The following is a 13,127-nucleotide window of genomic DNA, read 5'->3' as shown; positions in this document are numbered from 1 at the left end:
TCTTCGATACCTCCCTCTCTATGGAGGCACAAATTACAGCTACAACAAAGGCGGCATTTTTTCATCTCCGCCAAGCTAAGCAGTTGGCTCCTTATCTCTCTCGTCCTGACCTAGCCACTGTGATCCACGCGACGGTCACCTCCAGACTGGATTATTGTAACTCGCTCTACGTGGGGCTACCCTTGAGACTGACCCAGAAACTCCAGCGGGTGCAGAATGCCGTGGCGAGACTCCTTATGGGGTCTTCGCTGCGAGATCACATTCATCCAGTACTATACCAGCTGCAATGGCTCCCGGTGGAGTACAGGATCAGGTTTAAGGTGCTGGTTTTAACCTTTAAAGCCCTATACGGCCTAGGACCCTCATACCTAAGGGACCGCCTCTCCTGGTATGCCCCACAGAGGAACTTACGGTCTTCAAACAAAAACATCTTGGAGGTCCCAGGCCACAGAGAGGTTAGGCTGGCCTCAACCAGAGCCAGGGCTTTTTTGGCTGTGGCCCCGATCTGGTGGAAGGCTCTGTCACAAGAGACTAGGGCCCTGCGGGACTTGACATCTTTCCGCAGGGCCTGCAAGACAGAGCTGTTCCACCAGGCCTTTGGTCAGGGCGCAGCCTGACCCCCCTCCTCTGGCAATCTGCACAGAATTTTGCTTAATGGTTGCCATCAATTTGATTTTAATTAATTTTTATTATGAAATGTTTTTAGAATCGTTGGATTATTTTGATTGTTGTTAGCCGCCCTGAGCCCAGCTTCGGCTGGGGAGGGCGGGATATAAATAAAAATTTATTATTATTATTATTATTATTTTCAGGGGCAGCACTACAGCTCAGTGGTATAGAGCTTTGCATGCAGAATCTTCCAGGTCCAGACCCCCAGGAGGGGCCTGAAACCCCAGAGAACTTCTGCCTGTCCGTGTACAAAGTACTGTGCCAGCTGGGCCCACGGCCCAACTCCGTGTAAACAGCTTCCTTTCTTGTTACTGAGTGGCGTCCAAGTTGGGACTCTGGACTTTGGCCCTGCCCCTTGGCTCAGCTCCCCACAGCGAGGAGCAAAGCCCAGTCGGGGAGAAAGATCTGCCATGGCTACCACAGAGACAGCTGGGCCCAGCCGCTTCTACGATGCCATTGTGGTGGGAGCCGGGATCCAGGGCACGTTTGCTGCCTACCACTTGGCGAAGAGGGGGCAGAAGACCCTCTTGCTGGAGCAGGTATGCCCCTTTGCAAACACCCACCCACAAACCCCTCCGAAAATGCTGCTACCGTCCCAAAGGCCGGGGGGTGGGGTGGAGGCATTTGATCCCACATGGGCAGCCCACCCCCCATTGCACAATACCAGGCACTCAGGAAGCTGCCCTAAGCCAGTTCAAACCACCAGTCCATTTGGCTCAGTATTGTTCACACTGGCCGGCAGCAGCGACTCTCTTCTCAATGGAAACTTTCTCTGATTTATGTCTAATTTATTTGGTCCTTGTGTATGTTTCCCAGGGGAAGGGAGAATCAAGCGGCATCATTAAGGCTGGGACTGGAGACCGTGTCACGCTCCAGATGGGGTTGGATTCTGGCTCCCGTCATCACCCGCTCCCAGCCAGCATGACCAATGGTCAGGGATGAAGAGGGCTGTGGTCTTTCAATGTCTGAGAATTCTAGGTTCCCTGTCCCACTTGAAAGCAATCTGTCTCTGGGACACCAGGTGCCACCTGTCTGAGTTCCTCTGCCACCAAGGGATGTTCAGCTCCCATGGCCCCCTGGGTGCCAGGGAAACTCATGCTGCGTCTGGCTCCCATGGCTCCCATCAGTCCTCCTCCTCAATGCTGGTGGTTTCAAAAAGTGGGGGGGGGGGGGAGAGAAGATTTTTTAAATAATAATAATTTTTTAAAAAATATTTATATCCTGCCTTCCCCAGCCGGGCTCAGAGTGGCTAACAACAATAAAATAATACAGCATTCTAAAATCAATTCATTATAAAATCAGTTCAAATCAAACCAATGGCAACCATTGGGCCACAGCTCTGCAAAGATTGCCAATGGAGGGAGTCAGGCTGTGCCTTGGCCAAAGGCCTGGTGGAACAGCTCTGTCTTGCAGGCCCTGCGGAAAGATGTCAAGTCCCGCAGGGCCCTAGTCTCTTGTGACAGAGCGTTCCACCAGATCGGGGCCACGGCCGAAAAAGCCCTGGCTCTAGTTGAGGCCAGCCTAACCTCTCTGTGGCCTGGGACCTCCAAGATGTTTTTGTTTGAAGACCGTAAGGTCCTCCGTGGGACATACCAGGAGAGGCGGTCCCGTAGGTACGAGGGTCCTAGGCCGTATAGGGCTTTAAAGGTCAAAACCAGCACCTTAAACCTGATCCTGTCCTCCACTGGGAGTAGAGAGTCCTCTCACTTGCTAACTTGCTGCTTCAATGCATCCCCACACCGATATATGTATATTTTATAACTTTTACATCCCACTTTTGTAAATAAAAAGTCCTTCAGGCCAGCTTACCTATTAAACCGAGAGTACCTCAGCTGTAATGGAATAAAACAGACCCCCTTCTGCTGGAAAGCCGGAAGCGGCCATCTACTGAGTCAGACGTTTGGGGTCTCAGGCTGCCTCCTTCTCTTTCTCTTGCCCTACAAGTTCCCCCTGCCCCACACCCGAGGAAGCTCCCATGGACAGAGCCGAATCATCCGCAGCGCCTACCCCCAGGACTATTACACGGCCATGTTGGGAGAGGCCTATCGCCTCTGGGCAGAGCTGGAGGAAGAGGCAGGCACCAAACTCCACAGGTGAGGAGCCTCCGGGAAGAAATGGGGGGAGCGCTCTTGTGAGGAGGGGAAGCGGGGTCCCTCTGTGGTTGTGCTTCAAGCGTATTTGAAATGGTATATAATGTATATGCACATATGTCTTTGTTTGTGTATTCATAGAATTGTGGGACCTCCAGGGGTCATCCATTCCAACCCCCTGCAATGCAGGAATCACAGCAGAGTGATAAACTGGTTCAGCCATAGGCAAACTTGGCCCTCCAGATATTTTGGGACTACAACTCCCATCATCCCTGACCACTGGCCCTGTTGGCTATGGATGATAGGAGTTGTAGTCCCAAAACATCTGGAGGGCCGAGTTTGCCTATGCCTGAGCTGGTTCCTCACAAGCATCGTTGAAGGAGCAGGCAGGGCCTTTTAACTGTGCATGCAGGTATTCCTGGGTGTAGCTAAATTCCTGGATCCAGCGAGTGTTAACAGCTAATCAAGCCAGGCCAGCTCTCTGTGTTCAGGTGATCACCTGGGGGAGGGGACATTAAGAGAGCAAAGGAGAGGGGGCTCTGTGCCAGTCGACAAATTGGGGGGGGGGTGTCTCCCAGTCTGCAGTTAGTTAGAAGGACAAAAACCAGAGAGTTGAGTTGGCAGTAAAAGAAGTGAGCTGGAAAAACTGGAGAGACAGAGCATGAGGTTTGATTTGAATCCACGGTCTGGTTCACAGGCGAGCAAAGTCCCAGCAGGGGAATGTCAGGACCGGGGGCAAGATGGCAGGGTGGGAAGCAGGAACAGGGGTCCAGAAGCCAGGAGTCAGGAAGCCAAGAGTCTGAGGGTCAGAGAGCCGGGAGTCAAGAAGCCAAGGGTCTGAGGGTCAGGAAGCAAGGAGTCACAAAGTCAGGGGTCTGAGGATCAAGAAGCAAGGAGTCAAGAAGCCGAGATTCAAGGATCAGGACACAAGAAGCCAAAGGCAGCAAGGCAGGAAGCATGTTGCTGTGGCAAAGAGCCGAAGGGAAATGCTGACCTTATATCCCTTCCCCGCTCTTGCCACCAGGTGCTAAGAGTTACCAATCGGCCTCACCTGTGTGGCCGCACCTTGCCTCTTCAGAACAAACTTAGGAAGGCCCCAGTCCTGCAAAGTCCTACTGGTCACAGGGCCTGGCTCCTGCACGCACTCCTGACAGCTGTGGCTGTGGGAGAAGCAAGACCCTTTGGGGGTGTTCATGCTGTGAACCCCTCCATCGCAGGCTCAGGTTGTGCCAATGAACCATATATCCTAAAGACACCACAGGCTCCGCTGTGCCGCATTCCCAAAAGGAATCACAAACCCTGGAACCCCTGAAATCTCACACCGCTCAGAGATTGGATGGCGTGCAATAGTATACATTATTTTTTATTTGGAACTGTTTCAACTCTCTACACATATGGCATTTTCCTTGTTGATTCCAAATATGCAATTGCTTGGTACGCTTTTTTTAAATTGCACTGTCAAAGGTCCTTGTTGGAAGTGATTCATCAGCAAAATAGGTTGGAACAGAGGACTCTGCCTTGCTCTTAAGTCCTCATGATAAATGGTCAAAATGGGAACCTAGGAATCTGTTTCCTAGCGAGTCAGACCCCGGGTCCATCTCACTCAGGACAGGCTACTAACTACACTGACTGGAAGGGGGTTTCTTGCAGGGGGTCTCTCCCCAAGCCCAAGTCCAGAAGTACCACTGCCTTTCACCTTAAAACAATGCAAGGTTCAAGTCACAGAGAGTCATGAGCTGCCTTATACTGAGACAGCACATTGGTCCTTCTAGTTCAGTATTGTCAGCACTGACTGGCAGCAGCTCTCCAGGAATTCGGGCAGGGGGTCTTCCCTAGATCTACCTGGAGACGCCATGGGGGATTGAAGCAGGGACTTCTGCATGCAAAACAGATGTTCTGCCACTGCATTCTACATTCCCTCTCTCCAAAAGTAGCATATTTTCTCTCCCACCCACCCAGACCTGACTCTAGATCCCTCTTTTCCCCTCCTCCTGCCCCCCGACACGCTCCCTGCCCCACTGAGAGCCAAGACAGATTCCCCCTGTAATTTATGTGACTCTATAAAGGAAGCGCCATTAAGGAAATGCACGTCTAAATGATTTTTCATTTCGTCAGGGTCAGACGTAATAGACCCATCCATCTTGTTAGCGACAAGCCCAGGGAAGGGCTGGCACCGTCTCCCTGACGCCAGCTCTGTTCATGAGGACCGGCTGGCAACACCTCTCTAGGAAGCTGCCTCCATGAGCGGTTTCAGGGCGTTGGTTCACCTTGGCCAGTGTTGCCTGTTCTGACCGGCAGCAACTGCAGGGACAGAACCTTTCCCATTGTGTTTTGATGCAGGAGCAGGGAACCTCTGGGCCCGGGGGGGGGGAATGCACCCCCCAGACCTCTGTATCCTGACCTCAGGCCACTCTCCAGGTCGCATTGCTCCTCACCAGCCTTGGTGGGTGACCTCAGATGATCTTCAGCTCTTGATGAATCAAGAGAAGTCTAGTGTCCAGATTGAAGGAAGGCAGAGTGTCGCTCTATTCTGCCTTGGTCAGGCCACACCTGGAGTCCTGTGTCCAGTTCTGGGCACCACAATTTAAGAAGGATGTCGACAAGCAGGAGGAGGGTGACCAAGATGATCAAGGGTCTGGAACCCAAGCCTGATGAGGAACAGTTGAAGGAACTGGGTATGTGTAGCCTGGAAAAGAGGAGACTGAGAAGGAATGTGAGAGCTATCTTCAAATATCTGAAGGGCTGTTCCATGGGAGATGGAGCAAGTTTCTACTGCTCCAGAGGGTAAGACCCAAACTAATGGACTCCAATGTCAACATCCCAACTAAACATTAGAAAGACCTTTCTGACGGTAAGAGGTGTTTGGCCACCCTGGATGGCCACCTGCCAGGGATTCCTGCATTGCTGGGGGTTGGTCTAGATGGCCCTTTTGAACTCCCCAATTATATGATCCTAACCCCATAAGCTTCTTCCCCCCACCCGCCGAAAGCCGGGCTTCTCCAAGGTCACTCCAGCAGCCTCAACTGCAAACCCATCCTCTCTCCTTACAGGCAGACACCAATGTTGGTTCTGGGGCGCAAGGACAACCCTGCGTTTCAAAGGTTCTGGGATGCCATGCAGCGCAACCATGTCCCCAGCGAAGCACTAACAGCAGAGAGCTTGGCCCAAAGATTCCCAGGAATCCACCTGTGTGGCGGAGAGGTGGCTGTGTGTGATCACACCGCCGGGATCTTGTTTGCTGACAAGGCGGTAAAAGCTGGCCAGGTAACAAGGGTGTGGAGAGAGAGAGAGAGAGAGAGAGAGAGAGAGAGATTTCATCCCAATTCTTTTTCTTTTCACTCTTGCCTCTCGCATTCTCCCTTTGCTCCAGAACTCTTGACTGTAAGCTCCTTGCAGGCAGCGGCCTGTCTTCTTTACTTACACCAAAGCCAGAGGTGGAAAACCTTTTCTTTTCTTTCTTTTCTTTTATACATTTTTATTGGTTTTTTAACATATTAATTCCGACATTCATACAACACAACTTCTCATCTTATACAATATTTTAGGACTTCCGTCAACACCTCTGATGATTTTCCGTTCTTTCTCACTTATTATGCATTTTTAAATTTCCTATGACCTTTAATTATCCTTAACTTATAATTCTCCTCATTATCTTTTTTGCAATATTTCAAATAATACACCTTACAAAACTTCTTGCAAGGTGGAAAACCTTTTCTTTGGGGTAAAAAAGGTAAAGGTAAAGGGACCCCTGACCATTAGGTCCAGTCGTGGCCGACTCTGGGGTTGTGGTCTCATCTCGCTTTACTGGCTGTGGGAGCTGGCGTACAGCTTCCAGGTCATGTGGCCAGCAGGACTAAGCCTCTTCTGGCGTGGCAGAGCAGCACACGGAAACGCCGTTTACCTTCCCGCCAGAGCGGTACCCATTTATGTACTTGCACTTTGAGGTGCTTTTGAACTGCTAGGTGGGCAGGAGCTGGGACCGAACAATGGGAGCTCACCCCGTCATGGGGATTCGAACCACCGACCTTCTAATCAGCAAGTCCTAGGCTCTGTGGTTTAACCCACAGCGCCACCTAGCAATCCGCATTCTTTTGGGTGGCGGGGGGCAAAGGCCATGCAACCTCATTGGGCAGGGTCAGAGACACAGTCACACACTCTTAGCTAATGACGGGAGGGGGCAGAGCCTGACCCAAATATCTCCCCCCCCAAATGACCACTCTCCCCACTTTCCCCTCTAGGACCAGTTCCAACGCTATGGAGGGACCATCCGTGATGGAGAGAAGGTCCACGGGATCCTTCCTGGGGCCGTGATCACCGTGACCACCAGCCAAGGGGAGTATCGTGCCAAACACCTCGTAGTGACCGCAGGAGCCTGGGCCAACCGCCTCCTGGCCCCGTTAGGGCTGAAACTGCCTCTCCAGGTAAGCGGCAGACCCTTGACATGTCGTCGTCCCCCCCAAAGCCAGCCAGAAGGAAGGCAGATGGCACAGAAGAAGCCCCATTTTTATGTTGTGGTTCTCTCCTCCCTCCAGCCTCTGCGTATCGCTGTCTGCTACTGGAGGGCAAAAGCTGGGAGCCCCCCAAGCGTCCTGGAGAAGCTGCCTTGCTTCCTCGGGATCAACCTGAACGGGGAGAAGCGAGATCTCTATGGGCTGCCGGCTGGCGAGTACCCGGGTCTTGTCAAGGTGAGAGGAAGGGGCCGGGTGGCAGTGGGGAAGGAGGCGAGATCAGGGACACAAAGGCAGTCGGAAGAGACTTCCCAATTCTCCACATTTCCGCATCAGTATGCCGTGTATTTGCTTCTAAATTTTGGCGTTTGCGTGCAGATTTCTCTCATGCACACTCTAGCAGATTATTGTCTTATTAATTATTAAATTTATATACCATCCGAAGATATCCGAGCAGTTCACAAAATACCATGCGTCCCTCAGTAGATGCTCCTTGACTGGAAAACTCATGAGTGGGCAAACTAGAGCCCAGGGGCTGGATCCGGCCCAATCGCCTTCTCAATCCGGCCCACAGATGGTCTGGAAATCAGTGTGTTTTTACATGAGTAGAATGTGTCATTTTATTTAAAATGCATCTCTGGGTTATTTGTGGGGTGTAGGAATTCATTCATTCCCCCCCCCAAATATAGTCCGGCCCCCCACAAGGTCTGAGGGACAGTGGACCGGCCCCCTGCTGAAAATGTTTGCTGACCCCTGGGAAAACTGCACTGCAAAACTCAAGTGTGGATTTCGAGGGATGGCTGCTGTTTCCATAGAATCCAAGAGCTGTAGAGTTTGAAGGGACCCCCACAGCCATCAAGTCCAACCCCAGGAATCTCAGCTAAACAAGGCCTGACAGATGGTGATCTGGCCTCCGTTTAAAACCTTTCAAGGAAGGAGAGCCCGCCCTTATCCCAGCTAGTCCGTTCCACTGTCAAACAGCTCTTGCCACCAGAAAGTTCTTCCTAATGTTTAATGGCTCTAAGGTATTTTTTCTACAATCAAGCAGTATATAAATTGTATGAAATAAGTTAAATCAATGCCGGAAACTCGTTTCCTGCAATATGAATTCATTGGTTTGGGTTCTGGAGCAGCAGAGAGGAAGGTCTGTGAAGTGTGAATTAGGAAAGTTCTCCTTTCAATGCAATCTGGATTGGATTTCTGCCCCAGCTCAGCCTTACCTCTGTAGCTACCTTAAAATGAGACAGACCATGGGCTGACTCGCCATCTAGCTAAGGGCTGCTCACACTGACTGGCAGCAGCTCTCCAGGACTCTAGGCAGGGTCTTCTTTGGCCCTAACTGGAGATGCCTGGAATTCAACCTGTCACCTCCTGACTGCTGCCCTGTGGATCTGCAGCCTCGCTCTCCCCCTGCCTCCCACAGGTCTGCTACCATTATGGTGCCCCCGTGGACCCAGACCATCCCGACCAGCCAGGCTCTTCTGCTCCTGACCTCCGCATCCTACAGGATTTTGTGAGCAAGTATCTGCCGGGGCTTGAACCCAAGCCAGCCGTTCAGGAGCGTTGCATGTATACGGTAAGCATCATTTCAGCTGGTTTCTGTAGTGTAGTGGTTATCACGTTCGCCTCACACGCGAAAGGTCCCCGGTTCAAAACCGGGCAGAAACAGCAATTGGTTTGTTTCCTGCTTGGCAGGGGGTTGGACTCGATGGCCCTTGTGGTCTCTTCCAACTCTGTGATTCTATGATTCTATGATCATCAGAAGCTCCACAACCCAGCAACAGCCGATTCAACGACCAAGGAGTTTATTCATTTATTTATTTAAAAAAAAAAATGTCTATTCCCTGCGTGATTAAAAAGCAAAACAAAGCAGTTTGCAGAAATGAAAACATAAAACCATACAAGATCAGGCGTTAAAAGCAGACCTCAATTAACCACTGTGAAAGGATATGCTATTAATTGTCTGCATAGGCCTGGTGGTTTGCAGCAGGCATTTAAAAGTTGGCAAGGGAGATGCCTGCTGAATTTCCAGTGGCAGAAAGTTCCACAGGACTGTACTGATGCCAATAAAGGCTTGGTTTCTCATTGTGGTCAACCAAGCCTCACCAACTCCATGGATGACCAACGACGTTCCTGCAGGGATCAAATTGGGATAAAAGGGTTCAGGAGGTCCCTGAGTTGTCTTGGACCTAAATTGATCAGGGTTTTATAAATTAATGCAATAACCCCAAAACCTGATTGGTAGTAGATGGGCAGCCAGTGCCGCTGCTTTAGCAAGGGTCCACATGTCCTCCTTCTATCAATTCCCCTCCCTCCTCAAGCATCTTTGAGTGGTATTTCCTGAACACGGTGGAGGAAACTGTAGACGTTTCTAGAGAGACGCTTCTCACACTGGTGTGTTAAAAAAAGGAGAGGTGTTGCAATGGAGGGAGGCTTCGCCTGTTGGATTTCTGCCCATGGTGCCACTGTTAAAAACAATCAAGATAAGCAGACATCTCTCTCTCTCTCTCTCTCTCTCTCCCATCATTCTCGGATCGCTGTATGAAAATTGATTGGCAGGAGGCTCATTCAGGACCGATGATGGAAGCACTTCTTCAAATGATGTATAATTAAACTCACGGTCCTCACTTCAGAGTGATTGCCAGAGGCCCAGAGAGCTTTTCAAAATGGAAACAGACAAAAACCCCCCACAAAAGCGAGGGCTATCAGGAGCTATTATCCCCCCTTGAGAGATGGAGCCTCCATAGTCAAGGGGCAGTCTACCTTGGAGTGGCGGGCGCTGGGGACAAAGCAATCCATCATGCCTGGACCATTAAGTGTCCCGGAGGGATCTGGATTAGATGATACCAGCCGCAGAGCAATCCTTAGGTTGGCTGGAGTTTTGCCAGGAACAGAAATGGGGGCAATCCAATTAAGTTTGGTAGGGGGTCATTATTCACAGAAGCTGGGAGACCAGGGAGGGAGAGACTGCAGTGAGAAGCTGAGGATCCAGTCTAAAACTCCAGCTAGACTAGACAAAGCAGGCTGGGATGGGGGAGGCACGAGAAGCAGGGTTGCCAACTTTCCCCTCTGGCTCTACTCCAAAGCATGTAGTAAGCAGCAGCCCGACACAGAGGAAATTCAAACAGATGGGAGCTTTTTTCTGGCCCAGAAAGATGTGATGAGCAAAGCTTCCCTCTCCCATTTCTGCAGTTAAAGGCGGAGGAGCAGAGCCACTTTTCCGCTCCTAAAAAGTTGGCAACCTGATCTGGAGTAGAGGCAGATGGGGAGAAGGACCCGGGGCTGGAAAGAGCAGATGGAGAAGGTTGGAGAGGCAGCATATTTTGGCAATGAGGTTCCCCTATGCCTTTGAGACCCCCCCCAAAAAAAAGTACCCCTGCCAAAATCTTGTGCACTGCGCACATGGTCACCATGTCTGGGACTGATGGCTGCACTTTCCACCAGCTAATTCATCAAATCAAAGAGAATTGAGAGCTCCCAGCAATGGAAGGTTTATGTATGTATGGGTGGTGCAGTGGGTTAAACCACAGAGCCTAGGACCTGCCAATCAGAAGGTCGGCAGTTCGAATCCCCGCGACGGGGTGAGCTCCCGTTGCTCGGTCCCTGCTCCTGCCCACCTAGCAGTTCGAAAGCACGTCAAAGTGCAAGTAGATAAATAGGTACCGCTCCGGTGGGAAGGTAAACGGCGTTTCCGTGCGCTGCTCTGGTTCGCCAGAAGCGGCTTAGTCATGCTGGCCACATGATCCGGAAGCTGTACACCGGCTCCCTCGACCAGTAAAGTGAGATGAGCGTCGCAACCCCAGAGTCGGTCACGACTGGACCTAATGGTCAGGGGTCCCTTTACCATATGTATTGTATGTATGTATGTCTTAACATAGATTGATTTTTCTTTTCTTTCTCATCACCAACGCCTCCTCAGAACACCCCAGATGAGGACTTTGTGTTAGATCGCCATCCACGTTTTAGAAATATTGTCATCGGGGCAGGATTTTCAGGTAAGGAACGGAGAACAGCAAGAAGGTGCTCTTCCTGAAACTCTGGGGAGCTGCTGCCAGTCAGTGTAGACAATACTGAGCTAAATGGACCAACGGTTTGATTCAGTGTAAGATAGCTTTCTAATTTGGGACATTTTAACTTGGAGAAAAAGCAAGTAAGATGCGACAGGATAGAAGAGTTTAGAACTATGCAGGGCCTGAAGAAAGTGGACCGAGAAAAGCTGCTCTCTTTCTCTTGTAACACAAGAACTCAGGGACATCTGATGATGCTGAATGCTGGAAGATTCAGGACAGAAGAAAGGAAAGGACTTCTTTTAAACTATGGAACTCCCTGCCACAGGAGGCAGCAATAACCACCAACCTGAATGGCTTTAAAAGAGGAATGGACACTGAGGTCCAGGGCCGAGGGCCTTCTGGCTGTTCCCTCACTGCAAGAAGCCAAGTTACATGGAACCAGGCAGAGGGCCTTTTCAGTGGTGGTGCCCGCCCTGTGGAACACCCTCCCACCAGATGTCAAAGAGAAAAATAACTACCAAACTTTTAGAAGACATCTGAAGGCAGCCCTGTTTAGGGAAGCTTTTAATGCTTAATATGTTATTGTATTTTAGTGTTTTGTTGGAAGCCGCCCAGAGTGGCTGGGGAAACCCAGCCAGATGGGGGGGGGTATAAATAAATTATTATTATTATTATTATTACTACTACTATTACTATCTGCCTCTCTGCCTCCAGAGTTGGAAGCAGCAATTTCCAATTAAAGGCCCTTGGTCAGTCACTGTGAGAACAGGATGCTGGGCTAGACAGGGCCATGGGCCTGATCCAGTGGCCCCTTTGCATTTATTTCATTTATTTATTTATCAAATTTGCATACTGCCCTTCCTCCGAAGACCACGGGGCAGTTCTTACGTTCTTAGAACAAAAATCCAAACGGGGAAGGAACATAGCAGTCTGCTCTCTACTGAGCCAGAGCTTCAGCCTGCCTAACTCAGTTATCATCCCTACACTGGCTGGCAGCAATGGCTTTCCAGGGTTTCATGCAGGGTTGAACCCGGCACGTTCTGCATGCAAGGCAGATGTGGAGCCCCCATCCGCAAGAAGCTGGCAAAGGGGGATCGACGGTTGGTCTATCTTGCTTGGCGTTGTCTACGCCGACAGCAGCAGCTGGCTGTCCGCATCTGTTCTCACTTCGTCTCTCTTCCACAGGTCACGGGTTCAAGTTTGCCCCTGTCGTTGGGAAGATCCTTTGCCAGCTGAGCTTGGGCGAGGAGCCCTCTTACGACCTGGTCCCATTTCAGATCAGCCGCTTCTCACCCCAGCTTAAGGCCCCCTTGTAAACCCCCAAATTGACAGGAGGTGGGAAGAAATGGATGCCCCTTCCTCATCTTCCAACTGAGAAATTAGAAATCTCAGGAAACCCTGGCCAGCTGTGTGTATGTGAACAACTCCTAAGAAATAATTTCTTTTTGAATGAGTGAAAGCTTGCCGCTATTTCCCCCTTTTTTCTTTAACGCAAGAGAAAATCCAAAGCATTAGCAAATAATAACAAGGCTGATGGGAAGAGTTCAGTATTTTCAGTGTAATAAAGTTTAACTCATTGGCCAGATATATGGAAAGTACTGAAGCTTTTAACTGTACGAGACAGTTTCTGTCCAAATAACATGCTTGCTTTCTGTTGAAAACAAAATTTGTGGTTTCTATTTTTGACTTTCCTTTTTTCACCTACTCCTCAGATGGGGGGGGGGGAATCCCTCACGAAGATACATGTGCTTAGACAGCATTGGAGGAGCAATTTTCAACTCCTCATTTTATTCTCCAGCTACGGTCTTTAGGGAAGAAAGATAACTGTGGGGTTGATGGATATGGGCACTTCAAGACTAACACTATTTTTAGGTGGGATTCAATCACGGAGCTGCAATTCCAGGTAGCGC

General features: G+C 50.3%; 1 protein-coding gene across 1 annotated transcript; it reads left to right on the top strand.

Moving 5' to 3' along the window:
- Positions 1-1,029: 1,029 nt before the first annotated feature.
- Positions 1,030-12,883, top strand: PIPOX (pipecolic acid and sarcosine oxidase). Its single transcript, XM_081844242.1, has 8 exons — positions 1,030-1,208; positions 2,614-2,762; positions 5,810-6,023; positions 6,998-7,180; positions 7,292-7,444; positions 8,631-8,783; positions 11,127-11,202; positions 12,403-12,883. Exons 1-8 carry the CDS (start codon positions 1,080-1,082, stop codon positions 12,531-12,533), a joined length of 1,188 nt encoding a protein of 395 aa, XP_081700368.1. The 5' UTR covers positions 1,030-1,079; the 3' UTR covers positions 12,534-12,883.
- The last annotated feature ends 244 nt before the right edge of the window (positions 12,884-13,127 follow it).

Source organism: Podarcis erhardii (genome assembly GCF_964252035.2).
Source record: "Podarcis erhardii genome assembly, chromosome: 16".
Taxonomy (NCBI): domain Eukaryota; kingdom Metazoa; phylum Chordata; class Lepidosauria; order Squamata; family Lacertidae; genus Podarcis; species Podarcis erhardii.
This window is presented reverse-complemented; position numbering and strand designations above follow the sequence as displayed.

Excerpts from the sequence above, each read along its gene's own strand:
- PIPOX (XM_081844242.1), top strand. The coding sequence starts at position 1,080 with ATGGCTACCACAGAGACAGCTGGGCCCAGCCGCTTCTACGATGCCATT. Across the intron at positions 6,024-6,997 it reads AGGCGGTAAAAGCTGGCCAG|GACCAGTTCCAACGCTATGG; the intron begins GTAACAAGGGTG and ends TTTCCCCTCTAG. Across the intron at positions 11,203-12,402 it reads CATCGGGGCAGGATTTTCAG|GTCACGGGTTCAAGTTTGCC; the intron begins GTAAGGAACGGA and ends TCTCTTCCACAG.